Source organism: Giraffa tippelskirchi, chromosome 12 (genome assembly GCF_054371585.1).
Source record: "Giraffa tippelskirchi isolate mGirTip1 chromosome 12, T2T-mGirTip1v1.2.pri, whole genome shotgun sequence".
In the NCBI taxonomy this organism is placed as follows: Eukaryota; Metazoa; Chordata; class Mammalia; order Artiodactyla; family Giraffidae; genus Giraffa; species Giraffa tippelskirchi.
In genome coordinates this window covers 14,222,498-14,249,685 of record NC_137286.1, presented here as the reverse complement: position 1 = coordinate 14,249,685, position 27,188 = coordinate 14,222,498, and the positions used below count along the sequence as shown (strand labels likewise).

The 27,188-nt window shown below is 53.6% G+C and overlaps 2 protein-coding genes and 1 non-coding gene across 7 annotated transcripts in view; 1 reads left to right on the top strand and 2 right to left on the bottom strand.

Annotated features, from left to right (window-relative positions):
• TP53BP1 (tumor protein p53 binding protein 1) overlaps window positions 1–7,209 on the bottom strand; it is an 87,566-nt gene extending 80,357 nt beyond the window's left edge. For 2 of the 3 annotated variants that reach the window (XM_081548359.1, XM_081548362.1), the window contains exon 1: window positions 5,943–6,394. In XM_081548359.1, coding sequence (XP_081404485.1) covers window positions 5,943–5,967 — 25 coding nt within the window. In that variant the 5' untranslated portion in view covers window positions 5,968–6,394. Of the gene's footprint in view, window positions 1–5,942; window positions 6,395–7,164 lie in introns of those variants that run through there. The other variant, XM_081548360.1, reaches the window with a different exon arrangement.
• Window positions 728–799, bottom strand: LOC145530741 (small nucleolar RNA SNORD88). The gene has a single exon (XR_014072042.1). It is a non-coding gene; the product is annotated as a small nucleolar RNA SNORD88 (small nucleolar RNA).
• Window positions 6,522–27,121, top strand: MAP1A (microtubule associated protein 1A). 3 transcript variants are annotated; one of them, XM_081548356.1, is made up of 8 exons: window positions 6,522–6,794; window positions 7,748–7,849; window positions 15,711–15,793; window positions 16,061–16,201; window positions 16,427–20,994; window positions 21,373–25,028; window positions 25,165–25,385; window positions 25,571–27,121. In XM_081548356.1, exons 1-8 carry the CDS (start codon window positions 6,557–6,559, stop codon window positions 25,724–25,726), a joined length of 9,165 nt encoding a protein of 3,054 aa, XP_081404482.1. In that variant the 5' UTR covers window positions 6,522–6,556; the 3' UTR covers window positions 25,727–27,121. The 3 variants fall into 3 exon arrangements, with proteins under 3 accessions (XP_081404482.1, XP_081404481.1, XP_081404483.1); XM_081548355.1 differs by having other exon boundaries at window positions 16,427–25,028; XM_081548357.1 differs by lacking the exons at window positions 6,522–6,794; window positions 7,748–7,849 and adding an exon at window positions 12,686–12,771 and having other exon boundaries at window positions 16,427–25,028.
• The last annotated feature ends 67 nt before the right edge of the window (window positions 27,122–27,188 follow it).

Genomic DNA, 27,188 nt, shown 5'->3' with positions numbered 1-27,188 from the left:
CATGGGGTCGCTAAGAGTCAGACACGACTGAGCGACTTCACTTTCGCTTTTCACTTTCATGCGTTGGAAAAGGAAATGGCAACCCACTCCAGTGTTCTTGCCTGGAGAATCCCAGGGACGGGGGAGCCTGGTGGGCTGCCGTCTATGGGGTCGCACAGAGTCGGACACGACTGAAGCGACTTAGCAGCAACAATGTTAAATAGTTTTTCCTATATTTATTGCTCATTTGTGTACCATCTCTTGTGAAAATCCATTCAAATTCCTTGTCCATCTTATAGCTGGGTTGACCTTTTGTCTTTTTTGGGCTGACTTGTAGATTTTTTAAAAAATATATTCTGGAATAGGTTATTTGTCAGATTGGTCATTTTGATTCAATTTTGTTTTATACTTCTGTAAAACATTTATATGATTCTAATGTTAAATTTACAAAATAAGGTAAATTTTAAAAATCTACCTTCCATCCTTGGCTGCCTTACAATCTGTTTCTCTTTCCTCCTAGAGGTAATTTTTTAAAGTTTTTGGTTTATCTTTGGAGTCACTATTTACCTTCTTTCTCTCTCATTCCCCATTTGATAAGGCAGAAAATCAGATTGGCTCTAGCTTTAAAATACTGTGTGTCTAGCATCCCACCATCTCCACTGACCCTGCTCTGATCTGAGCTACATCATTGCTCACCCAGGTTACTGCAAGTTCCTTGACTGGTTTCCCACTTTATTATTTTTAACCAGGACCCCTCAGACCCCCAGATGTCAAAGGTCCTGGGGTGATCAGAGTCCAGTACTGGTCATGAAGAGAGTGGTTTCCCACTTTAAACCTTACAATCTTTACAGGCTATTCTCAGTACAGCAGCCAAAGTGATACTGTAAAAATCTGTCAAGTGATACTACTCCTCTGTTTAAATGACTGCATATGGGACTTCCCTGGTGGTCCAGTGGTTAAGAATCTACCTGCCAATTCAGGGAACACTGGTTCAACCCCTGCTCTGGGAAGATACCACATGCAGCCAGGCAGTTAAGCCTGTGTGCCACAACTACTCTGCCCAAAGACCATGCTCTGCAACAAGAGAAGCGCCACAACTAGAGAGTAGTCCCCACAAGTAGTTGCTTGTGGCAACTAGAGAAAGCTGGTGTACAGCAACGAAGACCCAGCACAGCTAAAAAAAAAAAAAAAAAAAAAAAGCCTGCATATGTTTCCTATTTCACTCAGAGTAAAAACCTAACAATACCTAACAATGCCAACAAGGCCCTATGTGATCTGTTATTACCAGTCTCACCCCTGTTTCTCTCTCACTCCTCTGCTCCAGGCACAGTGGGTTCCAGCTACGCCTTGAGTGTACCAGGCATACTGCTCCTTAGGGACTCTGAACTGGCTATGTTCTCAGCCTACAAGACTCTCTACCACATAGCCAAATGACCAAACCCCCTTACTTCCTTGAAGTCTGCTCTAGTCTCATCTTCATAAGGCCCACCCTGACCTGCTGCTGCTGCCAAGTCGCTTCAGTCGTGTCCGACTCTGTGCAACCCCACAGATGGCAGCCCACCGGGCTCCGCCGTCCCTGGGATTCTCCAGGCAAGAATACTGGAGTGGGTTGCCATTTCCTTCTCCAGTGCATAAAAGGGAAAAGTGAAAGTGAAGTCGCTCAGTCGTGTCTGACTCTTGGCGACTCCATGGACTGTGGCCTACCAGGCTCCTCCATCCATGGGATTTTCCAGGCAAGAGTACTGGAGTGGGGCGCCATTGCCTTCTCCGCCACCCTGACCAGCCCCTTTCAAATTGCAACCTTTCCTGCCGCTTCACCATTCTTCCCCATCACCACACCCTGCTCCAGCATTCTCAGTCACTCTTATCATGATGTTTTCTTTTTTGCCACATCATTAATCACTTTCTGACATACTATATACCTATTTATTATTTATTATCTGTCCCCCGCCCCCCACTAGAACATAAGCTCCACAAGAGCAGGGACCTCTGTGTTTCATTTGCTGGCACACAGTAAGTCCTCAATACACATCACTGAATGAATGACTTAAAAATGAATTCTGGGCATTCTGAGGGGAGAAGAGACGACCTGAACAGAAAGTATAAGAATGACTGAGGGAAAGGCAAATGGCTTGGACTGACTAAATGGAGGGGTTAATGCAAGGTATTTGGAGAAAGTATTGTTAGAAAGGGAAGTTAAGACATATGATGAAAGATGATCAATAACTGATAAAGTAATTCCCTGGTGGCCTATTGGTTAACAATCTGCCTGCCAGTGCAAAGGACATGGGTTCAATCCCTGGTCTGGGAAGATACCACATGCCACAGGGCAACTAAGCCTGTGCTGCACAACTACTGAGCTCACAGGCTTAGAGGCCGTGAGCCACAACTATTGAAGCCACCGTAGTGAGAAGCCCACCCACTGCAATGAAGAGTAGCCCCTGTTCATACCAAGTGCAGCAACAAAGATCCAGTACAACCAAAAAAACAAGGAAAAAGAACTGATGAGAAGACAAACTATTTCTGAGTTAACTTATATGCAGAGTACATCATGAGAAATGCTGGGCTGGGTGAAGCACAAGCTGGAATCAAGATTGCCGGGAGAAATATCAATAACCTTAGATATGCAGATAACACCACCCTTATGGCAGAAAGTAAAGAACTAAAGGGCCTCTTGATGAAAGTGAAAGAAGAGAGTGAAAAAGTTGGCTTAAAGCTCAACATTCAGAAAACTAAGATCATTGCATCTGGTCCCATCACTTCATGGCAAATAGGTGGAGAAACAGTGGAAACAGTGGCTGACTTTATTTTTGGGGGCTACAAAATCACTGCAGATGGTGACTGCAGCCATGAAATTAAAAGACGTTTGCTCCTTGGAAGAAAAGTTATGACCAACCTAGACAGCATATTGAAAAGCAGAGACATTACTTTGCCAACAAAAGACCGTCTAGTCAAAGCTGTTTTTCCAGTAGTCGTGTATGGATGTTAGAGTTGAACTATAAAGAAAGCTGAGCACCAAAGAATTGATGCTTTTGAACTGTGGTGTTGGAGAAGACTCTTGAGAGTCCCTTGGACTGCAAGGAGATCCAAACAGTCCATCCTAAAGGAAATCAGTCCTGAATATCCATTGTAAGGACTGATGCTGAAGCTGAAACTCCATACTTTGGCCACCTAAGGCAAAGAACTGACTCATTTGAAAAGACCCTGATGCTGGGAAAGACAGAAGGTGGGAAGAGAAAGGGACAACAGAGGATGAGATGGTTGGATGGCATCACCAACTCAATGGACGTGAGTTTGAGTAAACTCTGGGAGTTGGTGTTGGACAGGGAGGCCTGGTGTGCTAGAGTCCATGGGGTTGCAGAGTCAGACACACTAAGCAACTGAAGTGAACTGAACTGAATGTTGTAAAGGTAACAATATTTCTGCAACCCAAGTAAGTATTCCTTGAAGGAAAGTGACTCTATTATATGAAATCTTGAAATTTAATTTAATTTCAAGACAAAATTTAATTTAATTCACACACAGGCATGGCCTCAAAACTAAGTTATACATTTTGCACTTCTTTACCACCATCCTCTTCCTTATCACATAAAAATCCTTAAAAGATTCCTATAGTAAGAGCAACTTCGTTCAGACTGAAGGAAAAGGTGGTATCAGAGACCACAGCTAAACACTAACTTTCATTTCAGACACTAATGGAACAGAAAGAGAAAATGATATCTATAAATGTTTCTTTTTTACTTTTGGAAATGACTTTCTTTAAGAGAAGAGTGTGGAGAGCGAGGGAAGAAAAAGTTTCTTCATTGTCCTTTTTAATGCTCTGCACAGGGAGCCCTGATCTTCCCATTACTTAGTGAACAAATAATAATTAGGAAAATTATGCAACAAATGTTTATTGTGGGCTTCTTCTGTGTGCAAGATAGAGTAGTAATAAATGCAGACTTCTTCACCATCTCAAATTTTTTAGAGATTATTTTTACTCAGAGCCTCGTTAGAGGTTATTTCACTCAGTGCCTTTGCAGATAAACCAGCTACCCATGCAAAGAGGTGACCCTATGGTTGCTGGTGTGTATTATGATCCTAGTATTTGCCTCAAAAGCCAAGGATAAGCTTCTGACACAGCAATCCTGTAATTCAACACACCTCTCTCTTTGTAAAGAACGCTTTAATAGGCACAACTGAGTACAGGGTAGGAATGTGAGCTGCATACAGCTCCTTTTGTATATCTTGGCTGATAAGACCATGCAATCCAGCACAGCCAGCTGGAATTCTGCCAAATGAGCTGAGATCCCCAGAAAACTAACATTCACTGGACTAGCAGAGAGGAGCCAGTACATTTTCTTTATGAATTATCAGAGCTAGCCTAAGTCCTATGGAGACCCTAAGTACTCAAAGGATGATGGTGCCTTACTCTCTCACACATACTCAATTCTAGATGAGAGTGCTGCTACTGCTAAGTCACTTCAGTCGTGTCCGACTCTGTGAGACCCCATAGACGGCAGCCCACCAGGCTCTGCCGTCCCTGGGATTCTCCAGGCAAGAATACTGGAGTGGGTTGCCATTTCCTTCTCCAGTGCATGAAAAGGAAAAGTGAAAGTGAAGTTGCTCAGTCGTGTCCGATTCTTAGCAACCCCATGGACTGTAGCCTACCAGGCTCCTCCATCCATGGGATTTTCCAGGCAAGAGTACTGGAGTGGGGTGCCATTGCCTTCTCCGAGATGAGAGTAGTTCATTCCAATAAATTTCTCATTTTCTCATGAGGGTAACTTTAATGATTTAAATACCAAAAATGAAATTATTTCCACAAAAAACATAGAAATGCCCCTCCTTCTTTGTTATGTGTATAATTAACCTGTTGCGTATTTATCACTATATATTATGAACTGACAAAGGTCTGAGGCCCTGTGCTAGTTAAAAGGCCTCAGCTCTACAGTTGCTATGGTAACTGTCCCCTTCCTCTCCCTACAACCTATTCTGGCTCTGCCTCCACGTGGCACTCTTTTCTGATTGCAGAAAAGAGGAGGCTTGCACATCCATTTGTGCTCTTTGCCAGACTGCAAATGGTGGGGGTGTGGGGGGGTAGAGCAGAGCCCTGTCTCCTGTGTCATATAGGGTGCGGTATCCCCACCATTTTATATTCCGCCTGAATTATTTCTGTTACAAAAAGGATTTTCAGGGCCCTGTCCATGTTTTTTTTTTTTTAATTTGAGGTTAAATGACATATAACATTATGTTAGTTTCAGACAGGGCCACATCCAAATTGCAGAATGGATGTCTTGCTAAACAAATGCTCCGTAAGAACCAGGGCTACTGTGAGGTACATAAAATGCAGACACTGTCCAACCCTCCTCAAGGCCTCCAGAGAGGAGGTGAATCAGAAGGTGGCTCACAGATAGCTGTGCTGAATCAGGTACTGTGCTCCTTTCTTCCCTGTACCATCCGGAAAGTGTACGGCACAGGGAACCCACAAAAGTACTGCTGGAGTCCTAGGGCGGAAGGCAGGCTCTGCTTTGTGTGATACAAATACAGAATGACTCAGTATCCTGGGTAAAAGATACCAGGCGTGCAGAGTAGGTGGTGGGGATAGGCTGAGGAAAGGGGGGTGGGGCATGGGGGGGGGTGAATTAGGCTTTCAGCACCACACCATTTTCACAGGATGTTCCAGGCAATCATAAAATAGTGCCAGCCTCCTTAGTCCTCTTTCACATCCTCTGGTTTTGGTTCTTTTTTTTTTTTTGGAAGGGCCAATCTCTTCCCTTGTTCAAACATTGTCCCTTCCGTTTTGAGAATTCCCTGGGGGAAGTAATACCATTGTCTCCCAAGGTTACCCAATTCACTGTGTCACAAGTAGTTGGGAAGGGCTTTCCTGGGTTTTACTCAAACCCCCCTTGCTGCAGTCTGAGCTCATTGCACTCAGTAGGGATGGAGACAAGCCAACCACTATCTTCGGAATAACAACTCACCAGGGACTCTGGGCCGGAAGGTCATTCTGTCCGTCCTGATACTGCACAGCCTTCCACAGCACACCCAGGCCCTGGGGCAATGAGGACAGAAAAACCGAGGACCGAATCTAGGACCCTGGCAGGCAGTGACGGCGGGGGGAACACTTCCAAACAATGATAATACAGACACACCAACTGAAGGATACAGCAAACTCGGAAGCAGAGAGGGACAAGATGGCTCCCCTCAGTACAGGCGAGGCTGCGGAATTGCCAGACAGCACTTATCCGGGAAACAGACTACCTAGAAGCTTCTTCTGGCGCGGAGGCAACAGACTCGCCCCTCCACCCGATCCGCAGAGCCCTCACCCCTACTCTAGTCCGAGTATTAGCTCCCTCTAGAAAACGACTGATGACGGAGGGGGACAGCCAACCCCCCCACACTTCTGTACCCGCCCCCCACGCCCAGCGACACCGCAGAGCCGGAGCGTCGCGGCCGCAGCCCCGCCCCTGCGGCGCCAGTGCTCCGCCCCCTGACAGGCAGCAGCCAATGAGCGGCTTCTGCTGCCGGCCTTTAAGAACCGCGCGCGCTCTCCCCGCAGCGGACGCGGCCGGCCTAGCGCGCCAACGGAGTTTCCATGGAGACCGAGGCTGGGCCCGGGCGGCCTCTCGGCGTTGCCATGGAGACAAGTCCCGGGCTAGGGCTCCGCAGCCCGGGCTCTCCGCCGGCTCAGAATCCCGCGGAGCCGCTGCGTGGGGCCGGAGCCGTGGTGGCGGCGGCACCCTGGGACCTGCGGAAGCACTCTTTGCTCATCGTGATCGGCGATATCGCTACAGAGAGTCAGCTGAGGGCCGTTCGGGCCCACCTTGAACAAGGTGAGCTGCTGTCCTGGCTGCGCTCGGGACATCCTTCATCCCGTGTTTCTCTGCCGTCTGCATCCTCTATCCCTACTGTGCATTTCCTGAGATCTGCGCGCCCGGTTAATCTGAATCATCAGCCCCTGTCACCTGCATCTTCTATGTCACGCGTTCGTATCCTTCCAAACTGCCAACGTCTCACTATCCCATCCTTCCCTCACACCCCACGGCGTTCCGCAATCTCCCTGAGGCAGGGGTGGGGGTAGGGGTGGGAGAGCTGGCACTGCCTGGGTGGGGATCCCCTCTGGTTATACCCCTATCTCCCGCAGTGTCTTGGGCCAGAGGTCCTAAAAGTCCTCACCATCCCCTGAAGAGTCCATGTCCCTACCTTAGTTTCTTCTTTAGGGTTCCTGATCAGGCACAGTGTGCTTTCTGAATGCTGCAGACAGATCTCAACTATCCCAGTGCTAGCGGCCAATCTGAAAGAGTGACCTTCGTGGCCACAAGCTCTTCAGCCCTCCACTGCCTGTGGCGCAGTGCTGCGGAACCACCTGCGGGTGGAAGCAAGCCACCGAGGAGTGGAGGCAAGGAGGGGGCCACAGGAGGAAAGTCTAGGATCCTACTTAGCTGTATTGGGAAGGCAGCCCCTAGTATCTGAGAATGGGCCCTTGAGTGTCACTTCTATCACAACTGGGCAACTCTGCGAGAAAATTCCTACATACAAATTCACCAATGACCAAATTTAGCCTAAACTCTGACCTCCTTCCCCTAGTTAAGGCAAAGTCCAAGAAAGGTACAGGATAGGAGCTAGACATAGGACTGGCCACCTTTCTTAAATACATCAGTGAGGCTGATCATGGCAACCATCCTTATCCCCTCCCTCTCCTTACCCCTTCTGTGAGACTGGGAATGCTCCCCGAAGTCCAGTCCCTCTGACCTTACCTAGGTCCCTCTTTCTTTTTCTCTCACAGGCATTCTCTCCTGGAACATTGATTTATCATCCATTGACTTGAACCAACAATTGAGACTCTTCATTACCCGGCACCTAGCTCACTTCTCTTCGGAGGTCAAAGGTTAGGACTAGTGTTATTTGTCTCAGTGCTGTGGGTGAGGGCTGGTCACAGAAGAGCAGAGGTCCAGTGTCTCTGACAGAACTGACCTTGTGGGAAGTTTGGGTTGGGGAGAAGGGAGGGGCTCCTGAGGGGAATGCTGTAGAGCTCCATAGCGATCTCCACATACCCAGGTCACTTCACAGACAAACGATATGATGGTTGAGGAAGCCTGGAGAATGTAATTTCTACCTGAGAAGGGGGTGGTTTATGGACAGCCAACGTGCACTAAGGGAATGAGGTACCTCTTGAGTGATTAATCATCTCCTATGTAAAATTCACTCCCTTTTTTTGTGTTCCCCTTTCTGTATACCCTGGGCTCCTTGCTTCCCTTTACAGAGACCCTTGAACTCCCCCACTCACCTTTCCAGATCCTTTCTTAGCACTTTCCCTCAGACTGCACAGCCTATCCTCCAGCCTCTAGGGTTTCTGGTTCCTCCTTTGGCTCAGTCAGCAGATGTTCAGAACAGAGCAGAAACCTTGACCCAAAGGCTGATGAACACCATTAAATGCAAAGTGGAAGCAGGGTTTCCTGGGTTCACTGCTGCAAGAGCTAGCCATACTTTGAGATTTGGGTCTGAGATCAAAGTTTGCAGGATGCAGTTTCCCATTCTTCTGTGTGGGAGAAATGGTCAGGAATTTGAGAAAAGTAACATTTTAGAAGCTACTATTCCATGACAGTATCTATGGGAAGACTTGCAGAAAGCTCTACATCCCATTATAAAAATGCTTGGGCATCTGGTCATGTTACTGGTAAATGTCAGCAAACCAATTCATACACCAGTGTCTTTATGGAATATAAATCCACCCAATTCAACAGTCCTTACCATCAAATGACTGAATTCGTATCTTATGCAGATGATTCTCAATTATCCATTATATTAGACAGTCACTTCCCCTTCTTTTTCTGCTCCTCCTGCTAACTGCCACATCGTTGGTCATTGCCCTGATCACCTATTCCTCTAGAACTGCTCCTGGAGAGAGAAGGCAAGTTTAATGTGACTAATGCTATATTATCTTAGAACTATGTGCAGCATTTTAAAAATGTGAGACTGGCATCTTCTTGATGTGACTGGCTTCCTATGAAGCTAACCAGTCACTGTTTTGAGACTTCCTTCTGTTTAGTATAGTTACGTCATGGCTTCCTCCATTAGCTCTGACAATTTGAAAATCAACAGTTTTACCACTTTATTAATCCTAGGAGCTTTGGTGCAAGGCTGGAGAAAGGGACGAGAGCAGATGAAATTAATGACTCAGTTGAAGTTTGGGAAGTATCTGCTGATGTTATTAATTCACGCTGAATTTTCGAACCTTGTCTTTTTGGACATAGATGTAAGAGAAGGATGCTTTCTGGAATGATGTAAGAATGAACAGAACTTGAACCAAAAAGCTTAGCCATTCTTCAGATGAAGATTTGGGGATGCTAGGGAAAATACTTACAGGGAGATGCATAGTTACTCTCAGGGACCTCTTAGACTGATATACAAACACCTACCAGGTCTTTTCAATCAAAGAGTTTTACATGGTGTCCTCAAGGAGCTTAGGACAATTATACCCAATATCAGGGCTTACTTCTGAATTTTTTTAGGTTTGGACATTTTTCACGGTGGCCTGTCTATCTCTTTGGAGAATAGTAGAGGATTTCCTGGAAAAACCCACATGGCTCAAGACAGCCACAGCCCCACCCTGCTGGCTCCTCTTTCAGCTGTCCCCACAAACAACAGTCAGCCCAGAGCAGCTGCAGACACTGCCCTTCCCTTCAGCTTCCATTAGTGGGGAGGCCAAGGGAACCAGGCTGCTGGGATGGGCTCCATGGCATATGGTAGTACCTTACGATTTTATCTTTTCTGCCCACCCCACAGGCTGGGCCACCATCTCTCTCACCTCTCCTCAAGCCCTAGGTCGAAATACTGAAAAGGGGGGACAAAAATGTATCTTGCAATGATAGGGAGTAAAGTCATTCCTGCCACCACACACACACACACACACACACAGAAAGGAAGGGGACCCTTTGATGGAGAGTCAGCAGAGTACAATCATTCCTGCCACCACCCCTTACACACACACACACACACACACATACACACACACACACACAGAAAGGAAGGGGACTCTTTGATGGAGAGTCAGTGGCCCAGCTCCTTCTAGTGGTCAAATGTGGTAAAGGCTTTCCAAGGTGAATTTTGCACCACTTTGGTCTCCAATGGTGACTTGGAGTCTTCCTTTTTAACTCCCGCAAAAAAAAAAAAACAAAACTCTGGAGTTTCCAAGCATTTTAAAACAAACCCAAAAACAATTAGAAAAGTGGGAAACTGAGCTTAAATAACACTGTGACACTACTTCTACTATTGAGCACATATAGGAAAGGAAGAGTGTTTCATAATTTATAATTCATGATTGATATTCTGGGACTAAAAAAGACCCAGGCTGAAGGACCAGTTTGGAAGCCTTCTGTCTGATGCTGCATCACCACTGATGTGCTCAGGAAGTGTTCTGTTACTTCTGCAAACATGAAGATTATTCTGAATTAATACAGCAGCTCATTGGCCCCTAGAACTGGGGTTTGCTCTGCTGTCAGAAATGGGAAAGGAGGGACATGAAGAGTACGTGAAGTCCCTTCTGACAGGCACTTTGAGTCATGGCTTTACCTGGGAGCTAAGTTACTCTAGAGTTGAGATGTTCTGGTTTAGGAGTTCCTGATCACCTAGGTGACCTCTCATAAATCTTCCACAAGAGGGAAACAGACTTCCAGTGGCATTTGTGCATTATGGGTTTAAGGTTCTAGGAATGAAGCACTTTTCATCTTTTACGTCATTTACTCCTTGTGGCGTTATTGGAGGATGGTACTAATATTATACTCATTTTGTAATTCAGAAAGTAATCTTTCAGAAACCTTAAGTGGCTTGTTTAAAAACATGATTAGTAAAATGGCAGAGTCAGATCTCAGATCCAGGACTTCCGATCTCACTTTGTGTCTGAGCTCAGGCCTCTCTTCCTTGGCATCTCACCATTTCATTGCAGCAGAGCCAAGGAACACAGCGGATGGGGGTGTGGTTGTGGTGGGTAGGCTCTTCAGAGGGTGAGGGCTGAAGGAAAACTCCATTGTGAGTTGGAACCTTGCCCAGGGTGTGGCCCTTGGGGGTGACAGCTGAGAATAAGGGTGGGCTCTGCAATGGTCTGGGAAATGTTATTTTGCTCTCAAATCACATGTCTACTCAAGTTTCCTTCTTAGCACACTCCAGAGAGCTCTAGAAAGCAGGGAGGAGAGAGAAGGTTCGAGGTGGGAGAAAATAAGAACTATGAAATTGCAGAAAGGAAGTGTCTCCCCTTTGTGATGCTCGGAACTCAGCCTGGTTTGTGTTGTACGTCTCTGCAGATGGCCTCCTCTACCCAAATGGGGCTGTTGCCATGTTACTGCTTTGCATCCCCGGATCTGAGCAAAGATTCCTCCCCCTCTTTAGTCTCCCCCCCCCCCCAGCCACTGGTGACTCAGCTCCTCCTCTCCTCTCAGTTTACGGGGGATGGGGATACTGAAAGCAGACTATTTTGGCTTCTCTGACCTTCAAAAGCAGCTCTTGGCAGCCTGGGGCAAGGGTGGAGTCAGTGCTGGGGTAAGAGTGGGTGGATGTCATTGGGAGGAAGCAGTAGGAATTGCCCAGGACTGGGGAGGGTTGATGGGAGGGAAGAGGGCAGGGAAGGACCCTGTAGGAACTTGAGCATCACCCGTTGGAACTGAGTGCAAGAGCTCCCTGGGTCCTCTCTTTGAGTCCTAGAGCATGGGTCACCAAATCTGAGACAGAAGAAGAGACTAAGGGAAACAGGATCAATGTTAGAAGGATTAAGATCCTATAAAATGAAGCCATCAGAGAGACACAGCAAAGTAACAGCGACAAGAACAGGGACCCAACACCCTACAAAGTCATTATAAGATCTTTTTAGTCCAAAGAGTACTTTATGTGACATTTAATAATTGGCCTATAGAAAGAAACTCTTATATGCCTGGGGCCCTGCTGATCTTCCTTCATCCCTTTAACTATTTCACTGAAAGGTAGAATGTGCCCTGAAACTTCAGAAAATGCCTTTTCATACCCAGAGAACAAGAATCCCAAGTATCAGTGCCTGTGTGGTTGCAGTGCTGTGCTGCATTGGCACAGAATTGTATGCAGTCTTAGGGCCCCTGTGCCCCACCCCAGGCAGGCTAGAGATGGACTAGGGGCTGTGTGTCCACTCCAGAATTTCAAACTACCCTCCAACCTAAAATGACTTCTTTCTGCCACATTCCCTCCCCCCATGTCTTCAGCTGTGGCTCAAAAGACAGCAGAGCTCAGCACAACTGCTTCCTTTCTGTCATCCCTAGCCTTCTCAAGTAGTCCCCTCACTCCTACCCTAAGCTTTTAGGCCCCCAGCCTCTTTGTCTCCTGCTCCTCCAGGGATTGAAGGTCATTCCCCCAGTCTGAGGGGAGAGGCAGCAGATGGTTCCTGAGAGAAGAGGGAGGGCCCAACCTCCTATATCCCCCACAATGTGTAGCACAGAGTTTGGGTCTTTGGCTGATGCTAAAAGAATGTATCTTAACTAAGCAGGATTGGGGGAGAAGGACCCTGTAGGCCACTGGAGACCACCCTGACTCTTTGAGCTGCTAGACAACTCCTCAGCCCCCAGCCAAACAGAAGCACTAGAGCGCTGACACTGTGAAGGCAAAGAAACAGTTAAGTCTCTAGAGCCTCGTCATGGACCAGCCCCTCTTCCCCGCCCTGGCGCCGCCCTCACCATCAAGTGCCCCCCCCCCCCACCCAACTCCCACCCCAGTGCCGCAGACTCTTCTCTTAAGCTGCCGGCTGAGGCCGGAGCAGCAGCCTCCATGAGGGTCTCCCTCCCACATCCCCGGGTAAGAACCCAACTGGGCCAAAGGACTTGGCATGGGGCGTGGGAGATGCTGTGATGGGGAGGTGGGATGCGGGTAACGGGGAAGGGAGTTGATAACCTTATCTGCTGTGTCTGGAACTAGCCTGGCGGGGGTGGGCAGGGTGGGGAGCCGAGAAGATGAACTGACTGTGGGGCCAGCCTGGACCCAGAACCAGGCGGAGGCCAGTGGGGCCGGCACTGTGACAGGCCACCGCGCGGGCTGGGCTGAGCTGGGAGCAGCCACCCAGGGGCAGCCGCAGAGGGTGGTGTCACCGGCTCTGCCCGGCGGCCTGGGGCTCTGACGGAGTTCGGGGGCTGTGTCTTTGGTAGGAACAGAAGAATTAGAGGGAAAGGCGGATGTTGTGGGAATGCACCGAATGGGAGGGTCTCTGGGTGTCAGATGCTGGATTGCTCAGCTGCTCCGATGCAGGGGGGTGAACGGGACCGCGAGTTTTTGCCAAGTAAGGGAAGGTGGGGGCCACTTTGGAAAAGAAAGGAGGAAAGGGTCGTTAAGACGTGGCACGCGCCTCTTCACAGACCAGCCGGTGTGCGCTGTGCTCCCCACACCCATTCCCGGCAACCGGAGATCCCAAAACTTGGACTCGAAACCCCCTCTTTCTGGCTGCCTCCGGGGATGGGGAGGCCGCCCCGGAGATGGGGAGCGCTCGCCCCCCAGCAGCTGCCCCGCATTCCCAGTGCCGTCAACCCCGCCGGCTCCCAGTCACGGCCCCACCCCCACCCCCCATCTCCGCTTCTCTTCCCAAGATGGGGGCTCCGAACAGAGGAGCGCGTTTCTTCTCCCTCTCGGCGTCCCCCCCTTTCCTTCCCCACCCCCCATGCAGAGGCAGCCAAGAAAATGACTTGTCATGCTGGGGTGGGGGCGGGGGCGGAGCCGGAGCTCAGCGCGCACACTCACACACTGCGGCACACTGCAGCTGCCCGGCCCCCTCCCGCCCGCCTCACTGCGGAGACACCTGCCCTCCCGGCCTCCCCGGCTCGGCTCCGCACCCGCAGCCACCCCCCGCCCCCTACTAATCCCATCCCTGGCCTGGGGATGTGACCCTGCTTCAAAGAAGTCCTCTCCGAAGACAGCGGAAAAACAAGTCCGTGGCCTTCAGTGGGATTGCGAGGGGAGCCGAAGAGAGGCAGAGGGCTTCCTCCCGGGCCGAAAAGGAGGGGCGCGGGATACAAACCATGTAGTAGTGGCCAGTCACAGCCAGAGCGCCCAGGGGTGAGCCATAGGGTCTTATGCCAAGACCAGAATTGGTGGTTATAAACCAGTCTAAGGGGCCGGGGTGGGGGGTGATGGCAGACTGTAGGGGAACAGAGGTAGTGGAGAGAAAGCAAATTGGACTGTATCACAGATTTTTCCTTTTCTGACCCTCCTAGCTCAAATGTGTTGATCTTGGGCGTTTGTGCTGGGGTGAGGGAGGTGGTGGAACTGCCCTTCTAAATCTAAACTACTTAGAGCCCGCCTAGGGCTGGCTGCTCCCTGAACCTTGAAGTCCCTCATCCCTCACCTGCCCAAGCTCTACCCTTGCGTGACTCCGAGGTGGTTCTCATCCTCTGAACTGACCTCGAAGCGTCCCTCAATTCCCGAATTAAAGAAGAGAACCCTTGAACTCCGCATGGGCCCCGCCCACCCTGCGTGGGCCTTGGTCTTCCGACACCATCGGTAGTTCATTTCCCTTCAGCTGCCAGATCTGCCCGATCCTGGCACCATCGCTCTTCCATTTAACAAAGGCCCTGGCCCCAGGGTCCTCTTGTCTGAGCCCCAGAAAGAGGAGAGAGTGCTGGGTCACAGAAGAGGGTCTGGGGGACAGGTTATGAATCCTCCCACCAGTATCCTCCAGACAGCCCATGTCCACACCGACCGCCTATTCAGTCGGTGAGGGCGGGAGGAGCCAGGGCTGGCAGCACCCTTCTTCGGGATCTCCTCTCTAACCTGGCACTTTCTTTGCTGAATTGCTTGGTGTTTCATGTGAGTCTGGATAAGGGATGTAGAGAGGGGATTTGAGGGTGTATTCTGTCCCCCCCACCCCACCCCTGTAGCCTGGGGAACACTCTGAACCTCTCCTGTTTCTTGTTTATGCACCCCAGACTCGCCTCCCTATGACAGAAGGCCCATAGGAGAGGCGCAGGAGTGAGAGGAGAAACTGTTGTCCTCTCGGAGAGGTTGGGTTGTAGGGAGTGAACCAGGAGCCTGGGGACATGGAGCTGAGGTGGGAGACAGGGCGTAAAACCTTTAGTGGTGGGAACAGGATGACTGTGTGTGTTTGTGAGCGCAGGCTCAGCCTCCGAGGAACCAGAAAACAGATTAAGAGGTCCTGTTTGTCCTCTGCATTGTAACTCCCTAGGGTTTAGATAGCTCAGATTGCTCTGAGTCCTTGGGAATGGGACTTCGGGCCTCGGATGGGAGTTTGAAAGGAGGATGAGTCCGTACCCACTGCCATCTCCTTATTTCCAGGCACTCTGGCAAGAAAGCCCTGGGCAGAGGCAAGCTAGTGAGCAGAGAGCTGAGTGAGGATCAACGTAGCAGAAGCCCCTCCTCCAGCTGAGCCCCCCATCCCCAGGCAGCACCAGGAGCTTAGTGCTCCAGAGCGACAGAGAGGGACAAAAGGTTCTTGTCAGCAGGGCAGCCTGAGGCGGGAGTTCCAGGCAGAGGGGGTGGTAAATGAGGGGAGGGAGCAGACAGCCAGTGAGGGAGGAGGAAACCCTGGAAGGGAAGGGCACTGCACCGGAGCCAGTCCCCAGACCTTACTCAGCAGGTTCCAAAGTGGCAGGATCAAGGAGAGCCAAGCTACTCTTTCCCCCAGCCCCATTTTCTGATTGTGCAGTTTTCCTCTCCTGCCCTATACAACACCTCTCCACTTAACTCTCTACCCACTTCCCTCAATACAAATTCCTGCATCTCTCCCGCAGGCCAGAGGACCCTCTGCCACCAGAGTGAGATCCTAGAGACCGTCATCCTCGTAAACCCCAGTGCCGACAGCATCAGCTCTGAGGTAAGGCCAGGGCCTGAGCCGCACTGGCCTCGAGGGCCTGCTGAAAGTGCCATAACCCACCCCAGCCAGTGCCAAGAATTCCCAGGCTTGGCTTTGAACCACGCTCTCTCTGCCATCTAAGCTGCCTCACAATCCCAGCCCCACCTGGAGGTGCTGTGGGACTCCCAGTGGGGAGCATGTCCCTGCTGTACTGAGGGGGACCTGGAACCTTCAGTGCCCTTTCCTCGGCTTCCTCCATCTGTGACCAACCCTCTCCTTCTGCTGTAGGTTCACCACCTCCTTAGCAGCCCATCAGCTCACAAACTGCTGATCTTGAGTGGGCAGAGTTTAGAGCCTGGGGGAGACCTCATCCTACAGAGTGGCACCTACTCCTATCAAAACTTTGCCCAGGTCCTTCACAACCCAGAGGTGAGTCCTATGTCCCAGTGTCCAGGAGGAACAGAACACGGGGTGGGACTAGAGCTGTGGGGAGGGATGCAAGGAAGGGAAAATCTATGGCCCTTGACCATCAGGGATGCTGGCAGAATGGTAGGAGATCACCTCAGAGATGGATGGAGATTGCCAGGTTGAATCTGAGTCAGGTTGAGACAACCCCAATGACCTGATCAGGCCTTTTGTCTCCCATTCCTCCAGATTGCCCAACTGCTCAGCAACAGAGACCCTGGGATCCAGGCTTTCCTCACCGTGTCCTGCTTAGGAGAGGGTGACTGGAGCCACCTGGGACTATCCAGTTCCCAGGAGACCCTGCACCTCCGGCTAAACCCTGAGCCCACGCTGCCCACCATGGACGGCGTGGCTGAATTCTCTGAGTATGTCTCTGAGACCGTGGACGTGCCGTCCCCCTTCGACCTGCTGGAGCCCCCCACCTCAGGGGGCTTCCTCAAGCTCTCCAAGCCTTGCTGCTACATCTTCCCCGGTGGTCGCGGGGACTCGGCCCTCTTTGCCGTTAATGGTTTCAACATCCTGGTGGACGGTGGCTCTGACCGCAAGTCCTGCTTCTGGAAGCTGGTGCGGCACCTAGACCGCATCGACTCGGTGCTGCTCACCCACATCGGGGCCGACAACCTGCCAGGCATCAACGGGCTTCTGCAACGCAAAGTGGCAGAACTGGAGGAGGAGCAGTCCCAGGGCTCCAGCAGCTACAGCGACTGGGTGAAGAACCTCATCTCCCCTGAGCTAGGGGTTGTCTTCTTCAACGTGCCCGATAAGCTGCGGCTGCCGGATGCCTCGCGGAAGGCCAAACGCAGCATTGAGGAGGCCTGCCTCACTCTGCAGCACTTAAACCGCCTGGGCATCCAGGCCGAGCCCCTGTACCGCATCGTCAGCAACACCATAGAGCCTCTCACCCTCTTCCACAAGATGGGTGTGGGCCGCCTGGACATGTACGTCCTCAACCCTGTCAAGGACAGCAAGGAGATGCAGTTCCTCATGCAAAAGTGGGCGGGCAACAGTAAAGCCAAGACGGGCATCGTGCTGGCTAACGGGAAGGAGGCTGAGATCTCGGTGCCCTACCTGACCTCTATCACCGCTCTGGTGGTCTGGTTGCCAGCCAACCCCACTGAGAAGATCGTGCGCGTCCTTTTCCCAGGGAATGCCCCCCAGAACAAGATCTTGGAGGGCCTGGAAAAGCTTCGACACCTGGACTTCCTGCGCTACCCCGTGGCCACACAGAAGGACCTGGCCACTGGGGCTGTGCCTGCCAACCTCAAACCCAGCAAAATCAAACAGCGGGCTGACAGCAAAGAGAGCCTCAAGGCCGCGACCAAGACACCCGTGGGCAAGCTGGCCAAACGGGAGGAGGTGGCTGAAGAGGGAGCCAAGGAGGCTCGCTCAGAACTGGCCAAAGAGTTAGCCAAGACCGAAAAGAAGGCAAAAGAGTCGTCTGAGAAGCCCCCAGAGAAGCCTGCCAAGCCTGAGAAGGTGAAGACAGAGTCAAGTGAGGCACTGAAGGCAGAGAAGCGAAAGCTGATCAAAGACAAAGTGGGGAAGAAGCACCTGAAAGAAAAGATATCAAAGCTGGAAGAGAAAAAAGACAAAGAGAAAAAAGAGATCAAGAAGGAGAGGAAGGAGCTCAAGAAGGATGAAGGAAGGAAGGAGGAAAAGAAGGATGCCAAGAAGGAGGAGAAGAAGAAAGACACCAAACCTGAGGTCAAAAAGATTTCCAAGCCAGACCTGAAACCCTTTACCCCTGAGGTGCGGAAGACTCTCTACAAAGCCAAGGCCCCCACCAGAGTCAAGATGGACAAGAGCCGGGCTACCCGTGGGGAGAAGGAGCTGTCCTCTGAGCCCCGGACACCCCCGGCCCAGAAGGGGGCCGCACCCCTCCCAGCAAGGGAGCTGGCCTTGTCTTCACCAGAGGACCTCACACAGGACTTTGAGGAGTTGAAACGTGAGGAGAGGGAGTTGCTGACCGAACAAAGGGACGAAAGACTAGGCGAGAAACCACTCCCCCCTGACACTGCAGAGGAGGGACTCCCGAGCACAGCGGCCCAGGTGGCACCACCCTCTGTCCCCAGGCCGGGAGCAGAAGCACCTGTGGTGAAGGAGAAAGAGGTTGTCCCAGACATCCCTGAGGAACAAGGCAGCAAGGACAGAGGCCCAGACTCTGGGGCAGAAACAGAGGAAGAGAAAGATACCTGCGAGGAAAAGAAGCCAAAGGAAGCCGAAGGGCTCCCTGATGGAACAGAAGCCCGAGAGGAAAGTGAACCTGAGGTAAAGGAGGATGTGATAGAGAAGGCCGAGTTGGAGGAGATGGAGGAGCTGCCCCCTTCTGATGAGGAGGAAGAGGAGGAGACAAAGGCGGAGGGTTTTTACCAAAAGCACATGCAAGAAGTCTTGAAGGTGACGCCAAGGGGCAAGGAGGCTCTCGGCGGCCGGGAACCGGGACTCCAAGGCAAGGTCCCGGAGAAGGAGACCTCATCATTCCTAAGCAGCCTGGCCACCCCTGCAGGAGCCACCGAGCACGTGTCTTACATCCAGGATGAGACGATCCCTGGCTACTCCGAGACCGAGCAGACCATCTCAGATGAAGAGATCCACGACGAGCCCGAGGAGCGTGCAGCCCCACCTAGGTTTCCGACAGGAACCTATGACCTCCCTGGGCCTGAAGGTCCGGGCCCCTTTGAGGCCAGCCAGCCTGCTGACAGTGCTGTTCCCGCCACCACCAGCAAGGCCTACGGAGCACCAGAGACGGAACTCACCTACCCCCCCAACATGGTGGCCGCCCCTCTGGCTGAAGAGGAGCATGTGTCCTCGGCCACCTCAATCACTGAGTGTGACAAGCTCTCTTCCTTTGCCACGTCTGTGGCTGAGGACCAGTCCGTGGCTTCACTCACAGCCCCACAGACAGAGGAGACGGGCAAGAGCTCCCTACTGCTTGACACGGTCACGAGCATCCCCTCATCCCGCACTGAAGCTACTCAGGGCCTGGACTACGTGCCGTCGGCCGGCACCATCTCACCCACCTCCTCGCTGGAAGAAGACAAAGGCTTCAAGTCACCACCCTATGAGGACTTCTCTGTGACTGGGGAGTCAGAGAAGAGAGGAGAGATGGTAGGGAGAGGCTTGTCTGGAGAGAGGGCTGTGGAGGAGGAAGAGGAGGAGGAGACCGCCAACGTACAGATGTCGGAGAAACTGCATGGTCAGTATGGACCCCCGATGTTTGCTGCCCCTGAGCATGCCCTCCACCCAGGGGAACCAGCCCTTGGAGAGGCGGAGGAGCGCTGCCTCAGCCCGGATGACAGCACAGTGAAGATGGCGTCTCCGCCACCGTCTGGCCCACCCAGTGCCACCCACACACCCTTTCATCAGTCCCCAGTGGAGGAGAAGTCTGAGCCCCAAGACTTTCAGGAAGCAGACTCCTGGGGAGATACTAAGAGTATCCCAGGTGTGGGCAAGGAAGTTGCTGCAGAGGAGAGCGCCAAGCCAGGGCCTGACGAGGGCACACTGGAGGAGGAAGGGAAGGCGCCTCCTCCCAGGAGCCCCCAGGCCCAAGAGGTACCCATCAGCATAGCTGGGGGACAGGCCGGCAGCACCATCCAGCTGCTGCCAGAACAGGACAAAGCCATGGTCCTCGAGACTGTGGAGGCAGGAGAGCCCGCAGGCCCGGTTCCGGAAACAGAAGCCCTACCCGGAGACTTGAGAACCTCACTCCAAGAACTTGGGGAACCTCAGAAAGAGGAGGTGCTCCGAATTCCTGACCAAGGCCTCTCCCCTGAAGAGGCAGAGTCCCTCTCTGTCCTCAGCGTGGTCTCCCCAGACACTGCCAAAAAGCAAGATGCCACCCTGAGGTCTCCCTGTGGCCTGACGGAGCAGCGCCTCCACACAGACCTGTGGCCACAGGGATTTCCAGAAGATACCCGGTCACTGTCTCTCTCAGAGGAGAGTCCCAGCAAGGAGACCTCTCTGGACATCTCTTCCAAGCAGCTGTCTCCAGAAAGCCTTGGCACCCTCCAGTTTGGGGAACTAAGCCTTGGAAAGGAAGAAAAAGGGCCTCTGATGCAAGCTGAGGACACCGCTCGCCAACTAGCCCCTGTGTCTATTCCAGAAGCCTGGGCAGCCACAGTGTCGCCTCCCACAGATGGGACCAGTGGATACTCCGCACGGGCAGACATCACAGATGAGAGCCCTGATGGAAAATTACCCGCCAGTTCCTTCTCTCCCACTGCGCTGCTAGGAGATGAGAGGCTCTCACCCAGAGTGATCACAAGCCTGGGTGAACACATTCTCACACCTGATAGCTCCCTCACCAAGAGCCCTGAGTCCTTGCCAAGCCCTGCCATGGAAGATATTGTCATGGAGTGGGAAGGCAAAGTTCCAAAGTTGAAAGACAGACCCCCAGAGCAGAAGGAGAAGGGACCCGAGCCCACGGATGAAGTCCTTCAGCAGCAGGACAAAACCCTGGGGCAGAGGGACACTGTCATGGAGCAGAGGGACACAGCCATCTGTCAGAAAGATGAGGTTCTGGAAGAGAAGGACAAGGCTGGGGAACCGCAGAATCAGGCTGTGGAACAAAAAGGCAGAGACTCAGAACACAGGGACACAGCCCTGGATCAGAAGGACCAGGCTCCGGAAGGAAAAGACAAAGACTTAGAACCTAAAGACAGAGACTTGGAACACAGGGACACAGCCCCGGAACAGAAGGACCAGGCCCCAGAAGGAAAAGACAAAGCCTTAGAACCTAAAGACAGAGACTTAGAACACAGAGACACAGCCCCAGAACAGAAGGACCAGGCCCTGGAAGGAAAAGACAAAGACTTAGAACCTAAAGACAGAGACTTAGAACACAGGGACACAGCCCCGGAACAGAAGGACCAGGCTCCAAAAGGAAAAGACAAAGACTTAGAATCTAAAGACAGAGACTTGGAACACAGGGACACAGCCCCGGAACAGAAGGACCAGGCCCCAGAAGGAAAAGACAAAGACTTAGAACCTAAAGACAGAGACTTGGAACACAGGGACACAGCCCCGGAACAGAAGGACCAGGCCCCAGAAGGAAAAGACAAAGACTTAGAACCTAAAGACAGAGACTTGGAACACAGGGACACAGCCCCGGAACAGAAGGACCAGGCTCCGGAAGGAAAAGACAAAGACTTAGAACCTAAAGACAGAGACTTAGAAGCAAAAGACAAGGCCCTAGAACAGGAGGACAAGGTCCCAGAAGAGAAAGATAAAATCTTAGACCAAAAAATCAGAGACTTGGAACATAAAGACACAGTTCCAGAAGACACGGTCCCTGAACTGAAGGGCAAGGCCTTAGAACAGAAATATGAAGCCTCTGAACAGGACAAAGCTCTAGAAGAGAAGGACAAGGCCCAGAAGGACCAGGCCCCAGAACAGAAGGACCAGGCCTTAGCACAAAAATACTGGGCCCTCGAACAGAAGGCTGAAGCTCTGGAACAAACCATTAAGGCCGCTGAACAAAAAGATAAGTTTCTGGAAGAGAAGGACAAAACTCAGGAGCAGGAGAGCCCTGTGCAGGAGGATAAAACCATGGCACTGAAGGAGAAGATCCTAGAGGAAAAATCTCCAGAAATAGTCAAGGCTGTGGAACAGAAGGAAGAAGCTGTGCTGGAGAAGAGCAAAGCTCTGGGGCTGGAAGAGAGCCCAGTGCAGGAGGACAAAGCCCAGGAGCGGGAGGAGAAGTACGGGAAGGAGCAGGATGTGGTCCAGGAGTGGCAAGAAACATCTCCAAGCAGCAGAGAGCCGGCTGGAGAACAGAAGGAGGCTGCCCGGACATGGGAGGACACATCTCCTGAGCAGGAGGACACGTACTGGAGGGGCAGAGAGGATGTGGTCCTGGATCAGGACACGTACTGGCAGGAGCTGAGCTGTGAGCGGAAGGTCTGGTTCCCTCATGAGCTGGGGGGCCTGGGGGCCCGGCCACGGTACACAGAAGAGCGGGAGAGCACCTTCCTCGATGAGGGGCCGGATGATGAGCAGGAAGTGCCCCCCTTGGAACACACACCCCAGAGTCCCTGGGCCTCGGACTTCAAGGGCTTTCAGGAGCCCGCACCACAGAAGGGGCTGGAGGTGGAGCGCTGGCTTGCGGAGTCACCAGTTGGGCTGCCACCAGAGGAAGAGGACAAGCTGACCCGCTCCCCCTTTGAGATCATCTCTCCTCCAGCCTCCCCACCAGAGATGGCTGGACAGAGGGTTCTGCCAGCCCCGGGGCAAGAGAGCCCCATCCCAGATCCTAAGCTCCTGCCACCCATGAGGAGTGAACCCACCACCCGCTCCTGGCTGGCTGACATCCCACCATGGGTGCCCAAGGACAGACCCCTGCCCCCTGCACCCCTCTCCCCAGCTCCCGCTCCCCCGACGCCTGCCCCAGAGCCACACACTCCTGCGCCCTTCTCCTGGGGCACAGCCAAGGATGAGGGTGTGGTGGCTGCAGTGCAGGAGGGGGCAGCTGAGCTGGAAGGCGGGCCGTACTCCCCGCTAGGGAAGGACTACTGCAAGGCCGAAGGGGAAAGGGAAGAAGAAGGGGGGGTTCCTGACTACAGCCCCCGGAGCTCACAGGTCCCCAAGACCAGCAAGAGCCATGCCTCTGAGGAGCCCGAGCAGACCGAGCCAGAGCAGAGAGAGCCCACTCCCTATCCGGACGAGCGGAGCTTCCAGTACGCAGACATCTACGAGCAGATGATGCTCACGGGGCTGGGCCCCGCCTGCCCCACTAGAGAGCCTCCACTTGGAGCCGCTGGGGACTGGCCCCCCCCCATCTCAACCAAGGAGGAAGCTGCTGGCCGAGACACGCCTGCAGAGAAGGAGCTTTCGTCTCCTGTCTCACCCCATCGCCTCCAATTTGACGCTCCTGCCTTCAGCTATGCAGCTCTGGCCGGACCCACTGTGCCCCCCAGGCAGGAGCCTGAGCCGGGGCCAGGCATGGACCCCAGCCTCACCCCACCTGCGGTACCCCCCCGTGCTCCTATCCCCCAGAGCCAAGGCCCAAGCCCGCCGCTGAATGGTCACGTCCTGAGCTGCAGCCCAGATCAGAGAACCCCCTCCCCCAAGGAACCAGGCCGTGGTCCCTGGGATGACAGCCCAAGTGACTCGGAGCTGGAGAAGGGGGCTCGGGAGCAACCTGAAAAAGTGGCCCAGTCCCCAAGTCCCCCATACCCCACGCCCGCTGGCCCCTCCGCCTTGTGGCCCGAAAGTGAGGCACGTACCAGCCCTTCCTCAGACTCACACCTGGGTCCTGCCCGACCCAGCCTGGACTTCCCTGCGTCAGCCTTTGGCTTCTCCTCACTGCAGCCAGCGCCTCCACAGCTGCCCTCCCCAGCGGAACCCCGCTCGGCACCCTGTGGGTCGCTTGCCTTCTCTAGGGACCGGGCTTTGGCTCTGGCTCCAGGGCCCCCCGCCAGAGCTCGGCATGATGAGTACCTCGAAGTGACCAAGGCCCCCAGCCTGGACTCGTCACTGCCCCAGCTCCCGTCACCCGGCTCTCCTGGCGCCCCTCTCCTCTCCAGTCTGCCGAGGCCCGCCTCTCCTGCCCTGTCTGAAGGCTCCTCCTCGGAGGCCACCACACCTGTGATTTCAAGCGTGGCTGAGCGCTTCCCTCCCGGTCTGGGAGCTGCAGAACCAGGGTCCGTAGAGCTGGTCCCAGGAATGGAAGCTGCTGCCCACGGCCTCTGGGACCTCGCACCTCCAGCGTCCCTGGACTTGGCCCCAGCTCCGGCTCCGAGCCTGCCCGGGGACATGGATGACGGCACCCTGCCCTGTCGCCTGGAGTGCTCGGGGGCGGCCGCCAAGAAGCCAAGCCCCTCCCAGGGTCCCTCTGGAGATGGTGCCACCAATGGTCCAACTGAAACCAGCCCCAAGCCCCCAGGCCCTGCCCCAGCTGAGGCTGAGGCCTGCCCTGCCTGGGAGCGTGGCGCCTGGCCTGAGCGAGCCGAAAGGAGCCCCCGGCCTGACACACTGCTCTCCCCTGAGCAGCCGCCATGCTCTGGAGCAGCCCCTGGAGACCAGCCTAGAAGCGGCTCCCCCGAGACGGAGGCTGGGCCCCAGGGCTGTGCCGCTGAACCCCGGCCCCACCGTGGGGAGCTCTCCCCCTCCTTCCTGAACCCTCCTCTGCCTCGGTCCACGGATGACAGTGACCCCTCAGCTGAGGAGGCTAGGCTGGTAGGGAGAGGGGGGCGGCGCCGGGCAGGAGCCCCAGGGGCCACAGGGGGCCCGTGCCCTGTGGCAGATGAGACACCCCCAACGTCAGCCAGCGACTCAGGCTCCTCACAGTCAGATTCTGACGTTCCGCCAGAAACTGAGGAGTGTCCATCTATCACAGCTGAGGCAGCCCTCGACTCGGATGAAGATGGGGACTTCCTGCCTGTGGACAAAGCTGGTGGGGTCAGTGGGACTCACCATCCCAGGCCCGGCCATGACCCGCCCCCACTTCCCCAGCCAGACCCTCGGCCAGCCCCTCCCCGTCCTGACGTGTGCATGGCTGACCCCGAGGGGCTCAGCTCAGAGTCTGGAAGGGTAGAGAGGCTACGGGAGAAGGAGAAGGCACAAGGGAGAGTTGGCCGCAGGGCCTCGGGGAGGGCCAAGCCAGCGTCTCCTGCCCGCCGTCTGGATCTTCGGGGAAAACGCTCACCCACCCCTGGTAAAGGGACTGCAGATCGAGCCTCCCGGGTCCCACCCCGACCACGCAGCACTCCAAGCCAGGTCACCCCAGCAGAGGAAAAGGATGGACACAGCCCCATGTCCAAAGGCTTAGTCAATGGACTCAAGGCAGGACCAAGTAAGTATAATCTGGAGAGTGGGAGACTGGTTTGGGTCTGGGTGTGGCTGGTCAGGGGCTCCAGTGGGAGGAAGGAAGACAGTTACCAAAAGAATTCTCCTCTCCCTCTACAATGAGTCCTGTGTTGTCTCTACAGCGGCCTTGGGTTCCAAGGGCAGCTCTGGTGCCCCTGTCTATGTGGATCTCGCCTACATCCCAAATCACTGCAGCGGCAAGACTGCTGACCTTGACTTCTTCCGACGAGTGCGTGCATCCTACTATGTGGTCAGTGGGAACGACCCTGCCAACGGCGAGCCGAGCAGGGCTGTGCTGGATGCCCTGCTGGAGGGCAAGGCCCAGTGGGGGGAGAATCTTCAGGTGAGTGGCAAGGAACACCAGGGAGGCGGTCTGGTCAGAGTTTGCTCAGAGCAACAGTGAACAGTCTCTACTCACAAAAGGGGGACGGAGCCTTTGCTCTGGTCCTTCCTGACCCATCAGGTGCCCATCCCCTGACCTCCCTTCCCTCCGCATTCTCACCTCAGGCTGTCTTGTCTCCTACCCAGGTGACTCTGATCCCTACTCATGACACGGAGGTGACACGTGAGTGGTACCAGCAGACCCATGAGCAGCAGCAGCAGCTGAACGTTCTAGTCCTGGCCAGCAGCAGCACCGTGGTCATGCAGGACGAATCCTTCCCTGCCTGCAAGATTGAGTTCTGAAAGAGCCACCCTCCCTTCCCCGAGGATCCACTCCCCCAGCTCCCCTAGACGATGGCTACTGCTGAGTCCTTTGGGGTCGAGGGACATGGGAGTTGGGGGAGGGGTGGGGTGGACAGGATGTCTTGTGGGAACTTAGGCTGGGCTTAACGGGAGGGGTCATCCTTCCCCCTCATCCACATCTGAAAGGAGTCTCCAAACCAAAGGTAACCAGGATTAGGATAGGGAAAGGATGCAAAATTAGGACACAAGGTCATCTGATGCCTGAGGACCCTGGAGTGACACCCTCTCTCAGCACTGCCCAATGCTGGTGATGGAGTGGAGAGTGAGGATGGGCCTCAGCGAGCAGCCTCCTCCCTCATGGAGGGAGGTCACATGCCCAGCCCCAGGGACCTCTTAATCTATTTAATTTAGCATCCACAGAAGGATTTCCAGTAGTAATTTATGTGACCTGGGAGCAGGATACTGTCAGTAAGGTGTTCAGAGCTGCGCCCGTCAGTCCATCTCCCATTCCCTTCCCCATCAGAGTCTGGGTTCCGGCAGGGATCTGGGGGTACGCCACTGCTACACTGTCCCACTGCTTCCCTCCGTGTCTGAATGTCTCAATCCAAAACTTGAAGCTCTTTTTTGACCAACAGATTGGTGAGAAGAAAGGAGCTTATCCTCCCAGCCCCTGCTTCATACCATTCACATCCCAGAGCCATGCCCAGACCAGGCCTGCTGGGCAGCACAAAGGAGCAAGGAGAGCCCGGCCCCACTCCCGGAATCTTTCCAAGCTCCCTGACCTTGGGAGGTTTTCACCCGCCCATTCCAACTCTCCTGATCCCTTCTCATACCTGCTTGGCTTATCTGCATGTGGCCACCTGCTGTGGCCTGGTGTGTAATGGGTTAAAAGCCACTGCCTGACATCCAAACACTTGCAATGTGTGACTCCCCCAACATTCCATTCTGCCATCCTGCAGCTGAAATGGGAACGCTGGCTGCCTTTCCAGCTCTACACTCTTGGACAGAGGATCTGGGAGGTGGAGGCCATGCCAGAGGACTTGGGGATAAGGAGAGGGAGAAAGGAAAGAGGGAGGGGAAGCTGAGCTAAGGCTGAACTCTGACAGAGGGAGATGAAAACAGGCCGAAGATACCACCCCGGGAGAGGACCTCACCCCAAGCAAGCCAATAAGAGCTCTGCCAGACTGCTGCGGGACTGAGAAATCCAGACGCTCTTGTCAGGACTAGGCTTCTCTGCCAAATGACTGTGGAAACCAAATCGAGCCCGCCTGTGTTCTTCCAGCTCCCACTCTCCCGTGCTGCTGTGCTCTGCTCCTCCCCCCTCTTCCCTGCGCTAGTTCCCAGCTGCTGTAACGGAGCCGCCTCCAACTCTAACAATAAATCCAGTTCATTACAGATGCTCCAGTGAGGCTTAGGCTTTTTCTGACTCCACACATTGCTCAGTTGCTGGGCCCTGGCTTCT